This window comes from Panthera tigris, chromosome X (genome assembly GCF_018350195.1).
Source record: "Panthera tigris isolate Pti1 chromosome X, P.tigris_Pti1_mat1.1, whole genome shotgun sequence".
Classification (NCBI taxonomy): domain Eukaryota; kingdom Metazoa; phylum Chordata; class Mammalia; order Carnivora; family Felidae; genus Panthera; species Panthera tigris.
The window spans coordinates 12,001,192-12,021,159 of record NC_056677.1 but is presented as its reverse complement, the minus strand read 5'-3'; the positions used below and the strand labels follow the sequence as shown (position 1 = coordinate 12,021,159).

The following is a 19,968-nucleotide window of genomic DNA, read 5'->3' as shown; positions in this document are numbered from 1 at the left end:
GCTACAAATACTTTTCTAAGCAAACATTGGGATATAGAAAAATTGGAACTATAATTATAGACTTTTCAGAAAATAAGTATGAGATCACTGTATATCTATATATTTCTTGTCATCTGTCCAGAACAGTAGTCCAGGGAAAATTCATGGCCACAAATATTTTCATTATTAAATGAGAAAGATTAAAAATACCTCAGCCTACTTATCAACTCAAGACTTATAAGAAGAACAAGCAGTATAATGAAGAAAAGCAGTATAATGACAACAGGAGTAAGGACATAATGAAAATACATAAGATGGATGACTCAGAAAGCAGGAAGAAAAGACTTGAAAATTAAATCCAAGATCTTGTTCTTTGATTAAACAACAACAAAAGTAGACACACCTCTGGCGAGAAGAATGGAAAATGAGAAAACATTAATATGCATGCTGGAAAATACAAGGGAAATAGGGCAATGAATGTAGATACCTTATGGGAAATACTGTATAAAGTCCGTGAGAATACTGGAAAATCTTGATGAAATAAAGGGTTTCTTGGAATTTGTAAACAGCCAGAATGAACTAGAATTATGAAACCTGCAGTGTGTGTCAATATAAGAAATGAAAATCTTGAAAGAACTCTTCCCCCAAAATATGTATGGCCCAACTTCTCCAACTCTGCATTTCTTCTGCATTTTTTCCCCTGCGTTTTAAAGTATTTGTAAACCTAGACGATGTTAGAAATCTTTTTATACCATTTTCAAGATGGTAATGTAAGGGCCAGAAAAAAATAAACTTCAAGAATCAGCACTTGAAAAGAAACCTGAATGATATTCTTCTATGAAAATAGATTTAAAAACCTAAGGAAAAACACAGCAATTAAGTCCAGGAGCATGTTAAAAAATCATCAAACTAAGCTCATCTAAGGGTTGGATCAATGTAAAGAAATTAATTTTTTTAAGTTTATTTATTTTGAGGTGGGGGGGAGGGATGGAGAGAGAGGATCCCAAGCAGGCTCCAAGCTGTCAGCACAGATCCTGACGCAGGGCTCGATCCCATGAACTGTGAGATCACTTCCTGAGCCAAAATCAAGAGCTGGACACTTAACCAACTGAGCCACCGAAGCACCTCTAAAAAATTTATTAATAAAATGCATCAAATGGTAAAACCTCTAGGATCATAGTAATAGATGTTAAAAGAGCAGTTGATAAAATTCAACATCAGTTATTGATCAAAATAAATTTTAGTAAACTAGAGATAAAAGGAGACTTTTTACCTCACAACACATTGAATTTGAAGTGACCCACCAGATCCTGTGAAAAAGCAACACTCCATTAGAGTAAGGAAGAAAACAAGGGTCCATGTTATTCCACCATTACTGTTGTGATGTGCTGCTACAATGAGACAAAACAACAGCATCACACAGGAACACACAAGAAGATCCAAGGCTAAGGCAGGTATGTTTCAGCTCTTAAAATATATTAACATTGGTCATTCACACCAGTGGTATTATGGATAATTTTGTATTTTTCTCTTTCGGTTTCTCTGTATTTTCTATATGGAATTTCTATTGCTCCTTTTTCCCCTGTTATTTTTTAAATGAGACAACAAACATCTATAAAGTATAGAATAGTGAAAGTAAAGTATAGCATAGGGAACATAGTCAATATAATTGTAATAACTATGTGGGGACAGATGACAACCATACTTATGGTGAGCATTTTGTGATGGATATAAATGTTGAATCACTCTTTGATACACCTGAAATTGATATAATATTGTTTGTCAACTATTTTAGTAAGGGCAGTTTTTTACAAGTCTATTAAGCACTAATAGAGTGGCACAAAGAAATTGTTTAATAAATGGCTAACTTTATTTTCAAAAAAGAGAGAAATCATAATTCAAAAAGGAAGAGGATTTTTTTTTTGCTTTTCAAAGAATGGCTTAACTACAGATCAGTATTTTACTATCTTCAATCCTAATCACATAAGTGACTATGTAAGATCAAAAGAGACATGTTTGATTCTTTCATGAAGTTAAAGGCTAAAGCAAAGCTGAATCATATCTGTCTCCAAAATGGCTTTGTTCCCTGATGCAAATAATTAGCTTTGTTAAAATCTCCACATACTGGCTTTTCTATTCTCCTGATGATTTTATCCAGTCTAACATTTCCCAAGATAACTTCATCTAGTCTGACTTTGTTTTCAGGGGTAAGTTACGTGAGCTCTTCCTTCTAGGAAATTTCCATTTCACTTAATAGTGAAATTGCTAGAATGGCTCTAATTTTGGCTGTCTCTCCCTGTAATACAACTTTTCCTGGCCCTGTGCCCTTGCAACCAAGGTAAGGAGAGGCTCCTCCAGGTGGCGTCACCAAACAGAAATGGGTCATCTATGATACAATATCACCCTATCCAGGAGGGGGAAGTGGTAGGGCTCTCAAAGTGTTGCAGAAGTGTGGCTGTTGATCTTTTTCTCATTGTTGCTTTGAAAGTCCACATTTTCATCAGGGTCACCCGATCCAATTTTCCCACTCATGATTTTCAAGCAACGAGGTGGAACTTGGGGGCTGAATTCATGAAGAGGCAGCATGGCAGAGAGGAAAGCCCAGACATCAACCTGCTAGGGCACTTCTGTTGGCATCTGTAGAATGCCCACTAGGGGAGACTCTCTTCCACTCATTGTGGCAATCCTCAGGGCATCTCTGCGGCTTTGCTGCAATTTCAGTTTTGACCGATGATGACCAATGCAGACACAGTGCAGTTCAGTGTGGTGGAGATAGGGTTCCAGTGACACCCATTCCTCTTCCCCCATTGCCACCAGTGCCTTAAACACCAGCTCCTCAGTTCCCTCACGTGTGAGATGATTCGAACAACAGCAACTGTGAGGTGCTACTCTGAGGGTGACAGAAAGAATCCAGCACACCCAGTTCATGGCAGGGGGCTCTTAATGACAGTTCTACAGATGCACTGACCAATGTAGTGGCTAGTCACACGTTCTACATAAATTAAGAGAAAATTTGGTTTCTCAGCAGCAGTAGTTCCATTTCAAGTGGTCAACAGCCAGCTATGTCTGGTGGCTACCATATTGGATAGTACAGATACAGAACATTCCCATCATCACAGAATGTTCCATTGGACAGCGCCGCTCTCTATCATTAACTTGGAATTTACACAACCAGCAGAACTCAGGGCTGACCAAAATGATTCCCTTTGAAGTGGAAGTTCTCTCGGGATGTTTATCTGTGGAGGTGAGAGTCAGGTGAGACCATTCTTGGAAGGGCGTCCTTTGTTCACCAGAGATAGAAAGGAGTGCTGTTTGTTTTCTAAATTAGGATAGCCTATCTATGAGCCAGCTACTTCAGCCCTGACAAGATAGAAAGTTGAGGCCGAGGAAAATGTCCACCGTGCACTTTGCCAGACAACGACAGAAAGGGCAGGGGAGGATTCTGACTTTGAGTCAGCAGAGGAAACCCAGAGTTCAGAAAAGACAGCTAATCTGTTTTCCAAACAGATTTTCGTAAATAACTGACAGGAGATGGGCTGCTTCTATCTAAGTATTAACCCAAATAATGCGGTTTAATCATTAAATCTTGTAGGTGGTGGCTTGATTGTTTCTCTAATATTCTAATCCGGGTCACAGAATGGCTAAGGCAGCTTTAAGTGGAGGGGGGATATTTATCCCTGCGTTTGCCTTGTGTTTTCCACTCTGAAAGAATGTTGTGCCTGCTCTTTTTTCTGGTGACTGCTATTCATGCTGAACTCTGTCAACCAGGTATGTAGCCTTGAAACTTAAAAATAGATTAACAGTTTTCTAAATGATTGACAATAAAGACCTCTTTATTTTTCTAAATCTGCAGACGTGTTGTGGCCTGAAAGTTGAGACTATGACGGTTTTATGAGTCTGAAAGAAAATTTTAAACCCTGTAAGGTGATTGTAGTTAAACTCTCAGGAGTATTTGGGGCGATTTCGCTGAAGTTCAGCATTGTGTTGATTTGAGTTGGTTAAACGTTTGGTCTTCTGTTTTGGCAGATTTTTATCATCAAATGCTGCTCTTTTTTTTTCTTTTTGGCAGATGGAGAAAATGCTTTTAAAGTAAGACTTAGTATCAGAACAGCTCTGGGAGATAACGCAGTAAGTGGACAAACTGTGTGTTCATTTTTCATTTTGTTTGCTAATAACACTACTTTCTCTTGTAATGAGCCTCTCTGTATAGTTATGTTAAACTTGTTATATAGATTAATTTGAAAGACCTCAAATCTGATACTGTGTTAAAGTAAAAAAAAATAGTAAAATAGAAATTATTAAAAAATGATTTTGCCTAAGGTATTGAATCTGCAGTGCTAGAAATCTGCTAGAAAATCTGTGAGGTTTTGTATTACACAAAACAACTGTGCAAACTTGAACATTTTATTTTTATTTATTTATTTATTTATTTATGTTTTGAACATTTTAATCAAGCTGTGGAGCAAAGGGGTCCCAGTCAGGCCCTCAGGTCTGGTTTGGGCTCTGCTCCTCACCATTATAGTCATGTGAATTTTCTGAGCCTCAGTTTTCTAGTCATTGGAAAGATGGCATGGTTCCACCCATATAAGACGTTTCATAGCCCAAAAATTTTCTAATTCTAACGTGCAGTTTCTTCAGTTCCTCTCAAATATCAAAGTAACACTATGAAATATGTGCTTATGAAATTGAAGTTAAAAAATACTCATTGGGCTCAGGTAGCTGTAAGTGCAATAAAGCCTGTCGAATTAATAAGATGATTCGTGTAATTCTAGTTTTAGTATCCCCGTGTGGTCTGTGAAAATTTTCCCCAATAGAAGGCGATATTAAGATGTGTCAGGGTAGAAGCAATCAAAGAATGCTACAGGTACTTAGAGGTCCGTATTCTGTTTGCAGGCCAGTTCACCAATATATTATTTTATTCACCCAGTGAGAAATGGTCATTGTAACAGGCAGCATTTATTGAGGATTTACTTTAGTTTCCAGCGGGGGCCCTTCTGAGCACTTGACTCACATCAGTTCACGTAGTGCTCACAACAACCCTCTGAGAAAGGTAGTACGGGCATTCCCGTTGTCACTGGGTGAATGAGAAAGCCGAGGTGTAAAAAATGAAGCGACGTGCCCAAGATCTCAAGTCAGCAAGTGACAGAGGTGAGATTTGAACCCAGGCAGTCTGACTGTAAAATTGACTCTCTCTACCGCAGAGAGTAGATTGTCGGTTGCTTATCCCAGGGTCCTCTGAGGCAGGCGCCATGCTGAATGCTGGGGACACAATGGCAGATAAATCAGACCTGTCTCTGCCCTCGTGGCACTTACGCTGTTGGGAGGATTGGTTGTCCATCAAACATTCAGTAAATGAAATGGAAATGTGTAGGCTTGACAAGTATTGCAGGGAGGAGAAGCACATGGGGGCTTTGGCCTTGTCAGGGGCGTTAGTGCTCGGCACTTGCTGTGAGGTCTAAAGCATGAGTGCAGGTGAGCCAGAGAATAAAAGGAAAAAGGGCAGAAGGAACAGCACGCGCAAAGGCTTATTACAGGAAGGAACTTGGTGAGAGTGGGGGATGGAAGGAAGGCTGGGGCATCGGCAGCTGTAGCAGTGGAGTAGAGCATGGCGTGTGATGGGCTTGGGCAAGAAGGAGAGATCAGGCTGAAGAATGTGTGCACTGCGTTAGGAAACTTCGCTATTATCTTTAAAGCAGGTGAGGGTTTTATGGAAGAGATGTTTTGGTAGAATTAGTGTTTGGAAGACAGCGGCCACAGTGTGGAAGGCAGAGTGGAGGGGATGAGAGTAGAAAAGAGGAATGGAGAAGGAGTCAAGGATGAAGCTTTAGTCTCTAATTATGCAACTGAGCAGATGATGACCCACCTATGAGTCAGGAAACAAGGTGCAGACAAGAAAATCATAGCTTTAATTTTGAACTTGTTGAGTTTGAGGTATTATTGATGAATAGGCAAGGACAGAGTGGGCTTGAGATCTACATTCCTGGGCCATTTGCATTTCGGTGAGAGTGGAAGCCTGGACTAGATGACAGTCTGAGGGAGAAAGTACAGAATGACAAGAGGAGAAGGTCCAGCATAGAGCTTTGAGGTTCTCTAAAACTTGGAGCCTTTGTAGAAAACGGTGAACCCGCCAAAGGGGCAGAGGGGCAGGAGGAAAAGCAGAATGAGCATTGCAAAAGGGAAGAGAGTGCTTCAAGTTGAAGGAAGTGTTCAGGAGTGTCAGATGCTGTTGACAGGCTGAGCAAGCTGAGGCTGAAGGCCGCTCATCATGCTGCGTCATGTGGAGGCCACTGGTAACTTTAGAGAGCCTTTTTGTGGAGTGGTGCAACTGGAAAGCAGCTGATGGAGGGAGTTGAGAATAAGTGGACGGTGAGCACGTAAAGACGTGAGTATGACGACTCCTTTGAGAGTGTTGGCTGTGAAGGGCAGGAGAGAGACACCAGTAGGTGAGGAAGAACGATTGAGTAAAGTAATTTGGTTCTGGTGTTGTAATGGGGAGGCTTGAGCATTGCTAAAAGTCAGAGTCCAGTGGACAGAGGAGAGGGGAAACGGTTATCTTTCAGATCCTGAGAAGGGCAGAGGGGAGTGTTCCTAGTAGAAGTGGATGCAATGGCCACTGATGGGAGGAGAAACACCGCATCCGGCCTTTCGGGGAAGGAGGTGGATAGCATGTATGTCTATAGCAGGAGTTTTTTATTTGGTGTCAGAAAAACGGGGGAGTTTAAATTGATGACTTGAGTATATATCTGTAAATTAGGAGATAAGAACATCTGTGTGAGTGTGAGGTGTGAGGGAAAGCACTGAGTTTGGTGCAAGGGGAGCCGAAAGAGGTCCAAGATAGTCACTGTGAACCACGAGAGAGAGAGAAACTGGGAAAAGTTTTCAATCAGCAATAATCGCGCTTCGGATAAACCTCATTGGCTACGATACTGCCACTGCGCAAAGCTGGAGAGAAAACTGATGGAGAAACCTAAGGGATTCCCAGGCAATTTGGGAGTAGGACATCATGAACTTAGAGTTAAACCAACAAACCCTGTTTTGTGACTTTCTCCATTCGTACTTGATTCCTCACCGCAAATATGTGGTTAGCCACATCGGTTCACTAGGGCTGCTCTAACAAAGTGCCATGAACTGGGTGGCTTAAGCAACAGAAAATTATTTTCTCTTCGTACTGGAGGCTAGAAGTCCAAGATCAGGGTCTCAGCAGGGTTGGTTCCTTCTGAGGGCTATGAGAGAAGGATCTGTTCTAGGCCTCTGCCTTTGGCTTATAGATTGCTGTCTTCCCTCTGTATGTGGCTGTGTCCAAATTTCCTGTTCTTGCCAGGACACCAGTCATACTAGATTAGGGTCTACCCTAATGGCCTCATTTAAACTTAGTCATCTCTAAAGACACTGTCTCCAAATATGGTTACGTTCTGAGGTACTGGGGGTTAGGACTTCAACATATACATTTTGCGGGGGCACAGTTCAATCCGTTATATGCGCACACACTCAAGTTTCCAGCTAAGAAAATGGAAAGAAAAATTGTACCAATGTTAGTAAAGGAAAGGAAGCTAAGAGAAGTAGTCAGTTTATGAGGGAAGAAAGAAAGGGAGGAATGATGTATATGTCCTGTAAATGTCCAGGATGGGATGTCCAAATGGACTATTTGTTGACGGGTTACTAATACTGCAGATTGTGAAGAAGATGATGCGATGGAAAATACACCACACTTGGAATGATAGAATGTCCAAGAAAGCCTATCCTGAACATTATTGTGATATGATTTATCTGGGTCTCCAGTCTTTAGTGTATGAGTAAGGTGGGGGCGGGGGAGAGAGAGAGAGGCAGGCACTGATTAATACCACGGTGGCCACAATTAAATTGCAACGGACCATTTTTCATCCTATGCCTTTTTACATTTTCTGTTTTACTTCTCTCTTAGTATGCCTGGGATACAAATGAGGAATATCTCTTCAAAGCAATGGTGGCTTTCTCCATGAGGAAAGTTCCCAACAGAGAAACGACAGAGTAAGTACACAGTAAAAAATCTTAATTAGTTATTTGCAGTAGTATTTGAGGCATGCATTAATTCCAAATTCTATCTTGAAAGTAATTAGTTAACTTCATTTTTGAAAAGGATCTCTACTTTAACATTAAAAAAACTTTTGTAATCTAGCTCACCTTACAGTTTATATCATGTTCCAACGATGCTCTTTGTTCAATAGGTGCTATGATGATAAAAACTTCTAGAGGTAGTCATATGTCATAAGCTTTTTATACATTCCTATTGTATACATATAATTTCTCTTGTAGATGGATAGATAGATAGATAGATAGATAGAAAGGAAGGAAGGAAGAAAGAAAAAAAAACTCTACTCTCATCGTATTAGTTTGCTAGGGCTGCCATAACAAAATACCACACCCAGTGGTGGCTTAAATGCCAGACAGTTCTGGAGGCTGCAAGGCCAAGATCAAGGTGCTGGCAAGATAGATCTCATTCCAAGTCCTCTTCTCTTGCCTTACAGATGCCACTAGAACTTTGTTCTCATGTGACCTCTGTTGAGGGGGCATTGGAAGGGGGCGGAGAGTGAGTTCTCAGGTTTCTCTTCTAATGAGGACACTACTTCTATCAAGGTTGCACCCTTATGACCATATTTAACTGTAATTATCTCCTCACTGGCCCCATCTCCAAATACAGTCACATGGGGGGGGGTGGGTTCAGGCTTCAACATAGGAATTTTGGGGAAGGGGAACAAATAAGTCCTTAGCACTCATTTTGGAAATAAATATGTATAGGTTCATTCCACTGTTGATATCTGTCATAGCACCTTGGTTATTTTCTTAGAAGCTTTAGTACAAGTGTTAACAGTTTTACATTTTTTCTATTCTTCTGTATTTGTGATGTTTCCTTTCATGTCTATTTGTGATGCTGGTAACACTCCTGGTTTCTGTCTACTCCCTCTCTCCTTCTTCCCCTCAAGAGGAGAAAAGGCTGACCCAATCGGTGAGCTGGAAAGAGAAGCTGTCTGTGGCTCCCTTCTCTTTAGGACCTGGCTTGCCCTTAGACAGCAGGTGGTTTTCTGTGCTACTCCCTACACTGAGTCCAGAATTAGGCCCTGCATGGGCAGGCACATATACCTGTATGTTCTGTACAGCCTTACAGGTGTATGTGCTGTTTACAGATGAGGACTGTTGCTGTTGGTAGGTGCCATATCATATAGGGTGTTAAATATCTTGCATATTACTCCTGTATGTGCGATGGGTGTACATGGGACACTGTAGATGAATTTATCTCCATTCAGGATTTTTTTTAATTAGGAAGAAAATTTTCCTGCTGATTAAAGCTGTGTCCTCCAACCTGGCCTTTCATTTTGGTCTCCTAGCTGCTTTATTCTTTTGTCTAAATTCTGTAATGATTCAGAACCTGACAAACAGGATCACTATTAATTGGCATACCTGAAACCCATAATATATGATGCATGGACTGTGACTATGAAGAAGGAAACAGAAGAATAGAATTTGAGGGAGCAAAGTAAACATATGATATATGTATTTGTGTGTACACACGTACACATAAATATTTAAAAATAGGTAATATATTCACATGATTCAAAAAATTAGAAAAAGGAGGTGTAGGGGAAAAGAAAATTGTGTCCAAAGTGAACTCTACTCCTATTTTATAGAGTTGCAGAAAAACATATTTTTGTGTTTATCATCTGCCTTTTAAGCTGCAGCACTCTTTCCACAGTTGTTTATCATAACCTTTTTCAAAAAAATGAGGTGATTGCTTTGCAGAAATTTGAAAAGGAAAAATATAAGAAACCCCCCCTCCCCCGATCATCTTACAATGCAACCTCCAACCCCTGCAAATAGTCTCTTTATCCTTTCCTTTTCTTGTTCAGCAAGTTTCACACATTGTTGTGTTCATGGTATTGTTACTTCCTCTGGGTGCCTATGTTAAACGTTGTAAATGACTACATTAAACCAGATGTTTCCGATCGTTTGGAAAAGTTAATTTAAACATGTAACATTTTAGATGAATTTTGAGGAATTCACTTTTGAATTTTTCTTTATGAACTTAGGGCATTGTATACGTCTGTGAATATCTGATCTTGTTGACTTGCAAACATGTTTCACTTGGAATTGGGTGCACGAGATATACGGAAGCCTTTGTTGCCAGTGTCCTTTAAACAAGTGAAAAAGTGCAAAACTTTATCAGGGGTCAACAAATTTTTTCCTGTGGAAGCACAGGCAGTGTGAGAGCCAGCAGTACTGCTGTCGGGAGGCTGAGTGATGAGGGCTGCTTAATGAACCAGGACGTGTTTAAGATGCAATTCAGTAGCTGAGCCCCATTCTACATGCACTGCCGTAAAGAAGGCTGCATCCTTACGTGAACGGGCTGCCGCTGTGGGAAAGGGCAGCACAAAATGCAAGACGGGATTGAAAACAACTTTGCAGAGAGGCTGCCTCCCGCGAGTGTGGTGGCTGGATGGAAGACACCAGTAGCCTGGCTACCGGGTCAGGTTTTAATTCTTCTGCCTTAGAGAGGCCTTTTGGTGCCAGCGAGGGACAAAGTAAATTCTGCAGGGGAGCTGCTATGGGATGAATTGTGTCCCCCCCCCCCCCAAAAAAAAATTCATGCGTTCAAGTCCTAACCCCTCATAGCTCAGAATGTGATTGTATTTGGAGATAGGGTCCTTAGAGAGGTAATTAATGTAAGATGAGGTCCTGTAGGTGGGCTTTAATCCACTACGAATGGTGTCCTTATAAGAAGAAGAGATTAGGACACAGGTGTGCACGGAGGAAAGCCCAGGTAAGACGGGAGAGGGCAGCCATCCACAAGCCAAAGAAAGAAGCCCCAGAAGAAATCAACCCTGACCACACCCTGATCTGAGACTTCTAGCATCCAGAATTGTAAGAAAATACATTTCTGTGGCTTAAGCCACACAGTCTATAGTATTTGTTACAGCCGCCCTAGCAAACCCCTCCAGCGGCAAATACCCATTTCCGGGATGGCTTCAGGCATCCGGATCTGCGACATTCACTATTTCTTTACTTATTTTTCCTCGTTGCTTATTTTATGAATATTGCAGAAAACTTGAAGATACTGAGATGTACAGAATTGAAAATGTACAAAGTAGCTCACTAAAGATAATCAAATAATAATCAGAATAATGGATACCCTCATTTTCATTCCACCTGTTATCCGGTCCTGGCTACGATATCTCTTGTATCAAGCTTGACCGCCTCCTGTGACACAGAGCTCAGTATGTCCTGAGGATGCTTTTGCATATTTGGAAACCTACGATTGATATATCCTTGATCCAGTATGACCTTGACTGACTATGCAAGAGGAGGTTTTTCCTAGAGAGAGGTCCTGGCGGCGTTCACACAGGACTGGTAGGACACTGAACGGGTCCGGTCACCCTCACCCAACCCCAGCAGGCAGTGGGAGAGAAGGCTAGAGGGTCAGAGAGGCAGGGGGTGCGGGCCTGCAGAGAGGCTGTGACATTTCCACTCCCTCCCGCATAGGACAGGAACAGGCAGGAGTGAGTTCCAGCACGTACACACCATGCAGCCACGTGGGGTGCTGACAACTGGACCCATTCAGATGAGGTGGTGCCCATGCCACACTAGCGAGTATGTGCTTTGAGTGTCACCCTTGCTTGTGTCCCTGTCTGCCTCGAGTCAGGTAGAGAATTGCTCACCGAGAGTGGAGCTGTCTGTAGAGGAGAGACTGGCATATGATTTCCTGTCAGATGCTCCCCCACGTGCATGATGGTGAAGCCAGTCACTGAGGCCTGCCTTGTAGCTGGAGAAGTCTCAAGGTGGAAGGCGGGCTGGAGCTCCTGTCATTGGGTGGGAGAGGACGGCTCTGCAAGGGGTCTGCCCTTGAATGGATTCCCGGGAGCAAGCAGAGGCTGCGGGAGGGAGCTGGATGGAGTCCCTGGCTCTGGGGCTGAGAACCAACCTCAGGGCAGGAGGAGGCAGGGGGTCAAGGCTGGCAGTGCACCACTGGAGGCCGAGCAGAGGGGGGGATGGAGGAAGTTGATCAGAGTGCGTCGCCCGCGTCAGGGGAAGATGCGGTGCAAAGGTCTCCAGACAGGTCCCCGGACGGCTCCCCAGGGGCCCCACAAGGCACTCTGAATGGAGAACGCGAGGAAGCCACCTCAACGGAGGACCCCGAACGGTGAACAGCCAGAGGGACCCATAGAGAGCCCTAAGGACAGAGAACTCTGCTGTTTCCGTCCCTCGTGCCCGCAGCCCTCTCCCGTCTCCCTTTCCATCCCTAAATGAGCGGGATGAAGCAGGTGGGGGGCGGAAGGGACACGTGCGGGGGGTGGGGTGGGGAGGTAAGTGTGCACAGAGACTACATCAGTGGTGCACTCCACTCAGGTCAGCACTGCTGGACGGAGAGAAGCTGTGTGTCAGGCAGGAAGACCGTTTTGATCCGAGTTTTGATTCACCTCCCCTGATCTTTTTAATAAGGAGAAGTGACTGGAAAGCTACACCATTTGCTTCAGATGCCGTCAAGGAAGAAGGAGGCAGAGCTGACAGGGCAGGGAAAGGCAGAGGGGTGAGAAACAGAGACCTGTTTCTGCCCCGAGGTCTACTGAGGCCAGCCTGTGGACTGCATGGCTGTGCTGGAATCCGTAGAGTTGAGGAAGCTCTACTCAAGTCTACTGGGTGCTCGGCCCTGACATTAAGTTGATGGATAAAACCAGGTCCCACGCAGCATAGCGCCCACATTGAGGAAGCAGGGCGTGGGAGAAGTGGTAGGCAGGTGGACTGAATGTGACCAAAACAAGACAGTTCCTTCAAAGTCGTTACTTAAATCTTGACATCTTGCTTTTCTTGCTACTTCCTGGATTTTCTTCAAGGCAGAATAGAAGATGTATGGAGAAATTTCAAAGATAGAAAGTTCTGGGTTCATTAGATCAGACCGTGTGAAGATTTCTTGTGAATTTGAAGAAGATGGCAGCTAGATGTTTTCAAGTGATTACAGTAAGGTTTAGGCCAGATTTACTAAAATAGTTTCACAGAAAAACTTAAATGTTTGAAGGCATTTTCTGGAGAAATATAATCTAAGGTTAAACTCTAGTCTAATTCCCAGGTCAGCTGGGACATTTACCTGCCCAGTTTGCTTAACTATTTGTTGGCTTTTAGGATAATGTATCATTTTGAGCAGCAGAGGGAGAAGTCTACCTCAGGCATGCCGTTTTCTTTCCGATTTTCACGGTGGAGAGCATGGAATGAATTTCTCCCTCTGCCTAGTTATTCAAGGACAAGTCTTGTGATCTCAAAAGGAACAACGTGCTGTTGTGTCCACGGTAAGGGGATTAATGGTCTTGTGCTTATAAAACAGCAGCCCAGCTCCTATTTAGGCCTTTGGTTTCCAGAAACAAGAGGCCTGATTCTTACCACCCCTTGGATGCAGGTGGCCCTGTCTGGCGCCATTGAGGAGCAATGGCAGTGGAGCCAAACCGTAGAGGATTAGTATAAAACCAAGGCTTTCCACACTTGAGGAAAGGGAGTGCACATTTTTACCTTTTCAGGGTTTGCTTGAGAAGCCATTAGGGTATATGTAAATGTTATTACTTCATAAGAGAGTTGGGCAAAGTGATTATTGAAGCAAATTCCAATAATTCCGGCAAACCCATCTATATTTACAATTTCAAAAACGTAGCATTTCCCTTTAGTTGTGCTCCTGGCATTTGGGTTTAGTAATTAGTTTTTAAATTGAAGTATAATGGACCTACCACATTGGATTAGTTATTGGCAGACAACATAACGATGCAATATTTGTGTATGTCGCAAAACGATCGCCACCAGAAATCTGGTTAACATCCATCATTATACATAGTTTCAGCATTTGTTTCTTGTGACGAGAACTCTTAAGACGTAGGCATTTCAGTTTACTTCATACATCAAAATAAACTTTACAAAGACGTGCTTAGCTCACTAGGTGCTTGTTGTTTGATTAGGGTTTCATTTTGTGTAAGTCTTCGAGGACGTTCCATGTGGTCACATTTGGAGAAAGGCCAGGGAGAAGCCACACCAGTGGTACATAAGCCAGAATGGGAGGAATTTGTATCCTTTGGTCGCTAAGGACATGACTACTAAAGTCTGTAGGACCAGTCTTCACGTTACTTCCATTTTACTACCAGCTTCCCTCACAGTTACACTTCCTCTCCGCTACCCCTGTCTACACCGTGTATCAGGAGTCTTCTTATGCGAGAGAGCTCGGCTACTATTGTGTCGTCTGAGTATCTGTGGTTGTGTAAACAAAGTTTTGGGGAAGTAACCTCCCTCCTTTCATTCCCCCCTTTCCATTTGGTCTTGGCCCAATTTACTTTCCCAGTTTGTCTCTCAGAATATCATAGAAACAATGGAATTCATTTCTCCATTCCATTAATTCATCCACCCATTTCTCACTCATTCACTGAGTGCCTACTCGGGCCACACCGCAGGAACACAGGGGCTCGCAGCGCAGCACAGACTTGGGCCTTGCCCTCCTGTCCCACGGCCCAGAGAAGGTTTGTGCTGCAGACAAACTGAGTATTTTGGATAGTGTCCCAGGTGACCCCACAGCTGATAAAATTAAAGAGGGTGTTCTTTGCCTGGACACAATGAAGTTCATATCAGGACAGGGATTAGAGAACCTCCTGACACAGACTGTGGACAAACCACATGAAATCTAGAAGCCCTTTGCCCTCCCGGCTGTCCTGGGTCCATTCTTACATGGGGTATGGAATCTTCGGAGTCAACTCAGACATCTCGGGAAGTATTGGCCTCTACTTTGGTTTTTAATCTTCTCACTGGTTCAAGACACCGTGACCTTGGTGTTCAAGGGTCTCGCCACTAAACTCCTGCACCTGGCACTTATGAGAAGGGTCATGGAATCTAAGAGCCCTTGCAGCAGGAACTCTTTTCCTCACCATCCCTGACCATATTGGCTAATGTACGCCTGTTTTCGGTACACATTTGTGAGTGAGTGAAGCATGCTTACCATCCAGGCCTAAGCCACGGGCCTGTCTCTTAGGGTACAGTGGACACAGGAAGCCACTGCTCAGCCACCCATTTCTGCTCTTCTTCCATCCTCGTGGAGACTCCCCTGATGGCCATGGTGTCAATGGCCATAGTGGCAGTAGCTGTGCACTGCCTGGGTTTTCTCTTCTTGGGCCTCACTTTCTTACTCTTGGGGGAACCAAGACATCACAGTTCCTTTCTGCAAGCATCATCCAAATAAGGAGGCCACCCCAGCCCACGGGTGTTTCTCTGCCTTCTTCTACAGCCTTCTCCAGAAGCAGGGCGTGCTTTTCCCTGGCCTTTGCCCACAACCTTGCTACTTTAGGGCGTGCCCTTACTCATTATTCCCTGCTTCAGTGCCTGGATCTGAACAAAAATATCAACACTTCTCAGCAATTATATTTCTGTGGTTGGTATCTGTTGAGCACAGGGTCACTTTTGCTTGCTAAAAACCCCAGACTTCTTTTACTGGAGGAACCACCATGTGGGTGGGATACTTAGTGTTCTTTAGTTGAGGACCCTCAGCAGCCAAAATGATTCCCCTTTGCGCTCACACCCAAATTGGACAAGTGATGGAAACGGTGCTTCTTAGGACTCCAGCACACTTGGAGGCTCCCCGATAAATCCTTGATACGTGTGAACACGTAACGGAACTCACGCCCAGACATTTTACATAATTAAGACCACCCTTATGCCGATGGATGCCAGTGTCTTGCATTTGAATGTGACTCTTTTCATTTTCAAAGTACATTTGCATCTATTATCTCTTCATCAATGAAAATAGTAAAAACTATTATTGATCCACTGCCTTGTCTTATTCTTATAGATCATTTTACTGTGCCCTGGCAACTTTAAAATAACGGCTTTGTTCCTGTATTTGTGTACGTAAATAGAAAAAATATATGTATTTACAAAAGACTTGCAGAGAAAATCTAGACAGATCCTATGTATCAGTGGTCCTCAACCTGGGGGGATTTCATCCCTCCACTGTGCCCAAGGATATTTAGAAGTGCCTGGAGGTATTTTGCTTTTCACAACTGGATATGCTACTGGCCTCGAACATGTAGAGGCCAAGGATGTGCCATACGTCCTCCAGAAGAATAGACAGCCTCCCACAAGCAACACTGGCCTTGAACGTGTAGAGGCTGAGGATGTGCTATACATCCTCCAGAACACACAGCCTCCCATAAGCAAGACTCATCCAGCCTAAAATGTTAATAGTTCCGACTTTGAGAAACTCTGCTCTAGACTCTTCCCCCGTTTCCCTGATACTATCATGTTAAATAACTGTGATAGATATATCAAAATTAAGAAACTATCATTGGTTCAATGTCACTAAAGTATGGAACTTTTCAGACCCTCTTCCCTTTTCGACTAATGTCCTTCTTATGTTCCAGAATCTGTGCCTCTGTAGTGACCACTGTAGTGATGAAGACAGTTTCTGTATCTTCCTTCCTTTGGTTTTCATGACCTTGGTCAGCCTTGCTTTTCAAGACCGTGACACTTTGGAGGATTTTTATAAGTGCTTCCTATGTGGGTAGGGTACTGACCCCATTTAGGTAGCACAGGAGAAGGGACTTTGCCTTGTTTACAGCGCATTCTCTGACTCTCTGAAGGGGGAATGCCATGAAATTCGTGTTTGAACAGTAATTAAAGAGGCTTTAGATGGAAAGAAAAATGTAGGCAAAGTGTCCAGGTGACCTCTCATCCGCTTTTTGGCCTCCCCTATGTTTCCAGCAATATTCCTTTGCATTTGTTTAAATTATATCAATGGCATGTGCTACACAGAATATCCCACTCCCCATCTTTTCATTCACCAGTGTATTTCTGCAATGCAACGTGTTGTAAGACATGTAGCTCTAGTTCAGTGATTTCCAACTGGGGGTGATGTTTGTCCCTCGGGGGATATTTGGCAATGCCTGGAGGCGATTTTGATTGTCACCACCGGAGGCGGAGGCGGGCCTGTTGATCTGTGGGCGATCGGGGCTGGGTGTGCTGCTAAACACCCTGCCCTGCACAGAATTATGTGGCCTGGTAGCCCAGGAGTGGAGAATCCTTGGGCTGTTTCTTTCCTTGAGTTCGTGGAACAGTCTTCCCTTGGCAGAATGTAGTGCATTTACTTTATCATCCCCTACTGGTGGGCATTTAGGTTATCCAGTTGTCTGCTCTGACAAAGAGTGCTGGGGAGAACATCCTCGCCAATCTGTGTGTGTGTGTGTGTGTGTGTGTGTGTGTGTGTGTGTGTGTGTGTTGTGTGCAAAAGAGTTTCTGGGAGGCACACTATGCTCCAGGACACACTCTCAAGTGCCACCGCAGACTGGCTGGACGCGTTCACACCCTCAGCACTGCCTCGGATGCCGATTCTCTGCGTCTTTACCGGCATTTCGTATTATTTAGCATTTTCATTTTTGCCAGCCTGAGGCACTTAATGAGTAGCTTATTTTTTTTAATTTGCATTTTCTGATGATTCACGGGCCCAGTCTTTGAATCATTCACACCACAGCATGCTACGAAATTGGGGGACGTTTTTTCCTAGCATGTACCACTTCAGTCTGTTGTCTCTGTCTTTGCTGTGTTTTAACATAGCACATATTGGGAGACCAACCTGGCTGTTTCTGCCAGTAGAGGTCACTGTCCCTCAGAGATTCTCTGCCAGTGGTTTTGTCTTTGTTTTTGAGTGATTCCCCCCAGCGCCTGCCCCGCCCCGGAATATTTGGCAATGATTGGAGACAGTTTTTTATTTTCACAATGTGTGTATGCTGCTGACCCCTCGGGGACAGAGGCCAGGGATTCTGGTCAAACCCTATAATGGAGAGGACAGCAGCACCCAACAAACCACAAAGAATTATCTGGTCCCAGATGTTACAGGGCCAAGGTGAATTCACAGTGTAGACGCAATCCTAACATATGTACATCTGAAAGAAAGACAGTGACATTCTCTGTGATCATAAAGCTGTCTATTATTTTTATCTAAAACAAGAACGCCATTTTCACTTCACAAAGTGGGGAAGTAGGGGAGAAGCATGCCTTCCCGATGAGTGTGGGAACAGGTGGGAGGACTGGGTGGGCACAAGGAAGGCAGAGGTTTGGGTAGCTGGAGAGCTTCTTCAGTGTGGGCTCTGCAGGGTCAAGGGAGTGGGTCTGGGGGCTTGGTGGAGCCGCCAGCTGCGGGGGAGAGGGCTGACTGGGGGTGTCAGGGACCCATGTGGGGGTAGGGCAGAGTGAAACAACTGTGGGTTTGAGTCTCCGGAGGTGGAGGTGGCAGAGCTCTGACTCAGGATACGGGGGAGACATCAGGCCATGGGAGGCCCAGGCCCTGGGGAGTACTGATCTGTTCGGCAGCCCAGGCCACGGTGCTGTGTCCTTGAGGCAGGTAGGCCCGGGTCGGTGTCCTCTGGGGCCCTGCTGCACCAGGAGCAGAGGCCTCACAACGGAGGCCCAGGCCCGGGCACAAAGGAAGGGACCACTCTGTCTCTCCATACAGGCCTGAAGGAGGATGGCCTGGCCCCCGGTCTCTGCCTCTCTACCTTGGCCTGGAAGGTTCAAAGCAGAGAGGTGCTCCGATTCTTTTTTTTGCTTTCTTGCATTGGCTAGGAGCCCTCGGCGGGGCCTCCTTGACACAGGGCCCCAGGGGCTCCTGGATAGGCGGACATCTGTAGAATCTCCCTCTGTGCTCCACAGGAGTGAGTTCGATGGTCACCAGGCTCCAACTGTGTGTGGGGTTCTGGGCATTCCCCAGCCATTTCATCAGACTCTTGTGATCACTAGAAAAATCCAACCCCATGAATATCTGGAGGGGTGGCTTGCGGTGAAAGCTTCTCCAGGCCTTGGGGACCATCATCCTCCAGATTCTGGCATGGTCCCAGCAGGGTGGCACAGTGGGGGTGGGCTGGCTGCAGACCCAGGAGAGGCTACGGCTCCCATCTGGGCCCGGGCGGCAGCGGGTGGGCCTGGGCCAGGGGGAACCTCGCTTCTGGGCCAGGCATGGCAGTGTGGCCATGGCTGTGCCCAGGCAGCTGCCCATGATCTCAGTGCAGCGGGGTCGGGACCTCTGAGGTGGAAATTCGGCTTCTGTAGGTTCCCAAAGTCTGTAGTTGTGAAGCACGCAGAGCTAGGAGGATCATTGGCATCAGGCACAAGGACAGCGCATGGGGTCACTCGTGGGGGCCCTCTGGGCACGGGGTCGTGCCCGTGTGGGGCCAGCGCCCCATGGATGTGGCAACTGTGTGGGGCGTTCCCTGCTGCTGAGGGCGGGGTTGGGGGGAGAACCTCCCACTTCCCAGCACTGGTCCCAGGCGCTTGGCTCCAGCAGAGGGGCCAGGAGGGCTTGGCTTCTGTATGTGACATTGCAAGGGAGAAAATGGAACAGTTTCTATCAGGTCCCGAAAATTATAGAAAATCGACACTATGGCCCTGTCTTTATTGTGAAAATGAACATAATACACCTTAAAGAACATTCGCTCTTTTAAGGAAAATGAAGTCAACTTATTAGTAAAGCGGATATGTCTTTCATTCTTCTAGAATAGTACCTGATGTCAGTCACCTCTGCAATCTGAAAATGGTGAAAGCCATTCAGGATTTATGTTTTAGCGTTTTAGCACTGACAGTGTTTATTTATGTGGACTCTCCTATGATTTTCAACCTTTATGCCCTTCATACATTCCTATATAGGTCGTCTCCATTCTGAACACTTAGGCCATTTCTTTCATGTCATTTCTATTGGTAATCTGTGTTTACAGAGTAGAATGAGGCACATTTCCAATTTACGGTTGGAAAGCAGGTAACTGCAGAAACAGTGTTCAAAGGCTGCTGGTAAATTGATTATAGCACTTCAGTTTGGAAGTCTTTTATTGAGTTGGCTCCAGTACTGGAGTAGGAGAGGGAGGGAAACGTGGTCAACAGAGGAAGCAAGTATTGGATGAAGAGTGGCACCTGATTTGTCTGGACCCAAGCTGTAGACGGCTGAATGAGGAAGACACT

General features: G+C 44.6%; 1 protein-coding gene and 1 pseudogene across 1 annotated transcript in view; one reads left to right on the top strand and one right to left on the bottom strand.

Moving 5' to 3' along the window:
• Window positions 1–1,182: 1,182 nt before the first annotated feature.
• Window positions 1,183–19,968, top strand: part of CLTRN (collectrin, amino acid transport regulator) — a 34,165-nt gene continuing 15,379 nt past the window's right edge. Inside the window, exons 1-3 of the mRNA XM_042974530.1 lie at window positions 1,183–1,433; window positions 4,049–4,107; window positions 7,901–7,986. Coding sequence (XP_042830464.1) covers window positions 1,376–1,433; window positions 4,049–4,107; window positions 7,901–7,986 — 203 coding nt within the window. The 5' untranslated portion in view covers window positions 1,183–1,375. The remainder of the gene's footprint in view (window positions 1,434–4,048; window positions 4,108–7,900; window positions 7,987–19,968) is intronic.
• LOC122235648 lies at window positions 6,840–6,923 on the bottom strand (annotated as a pseudogene).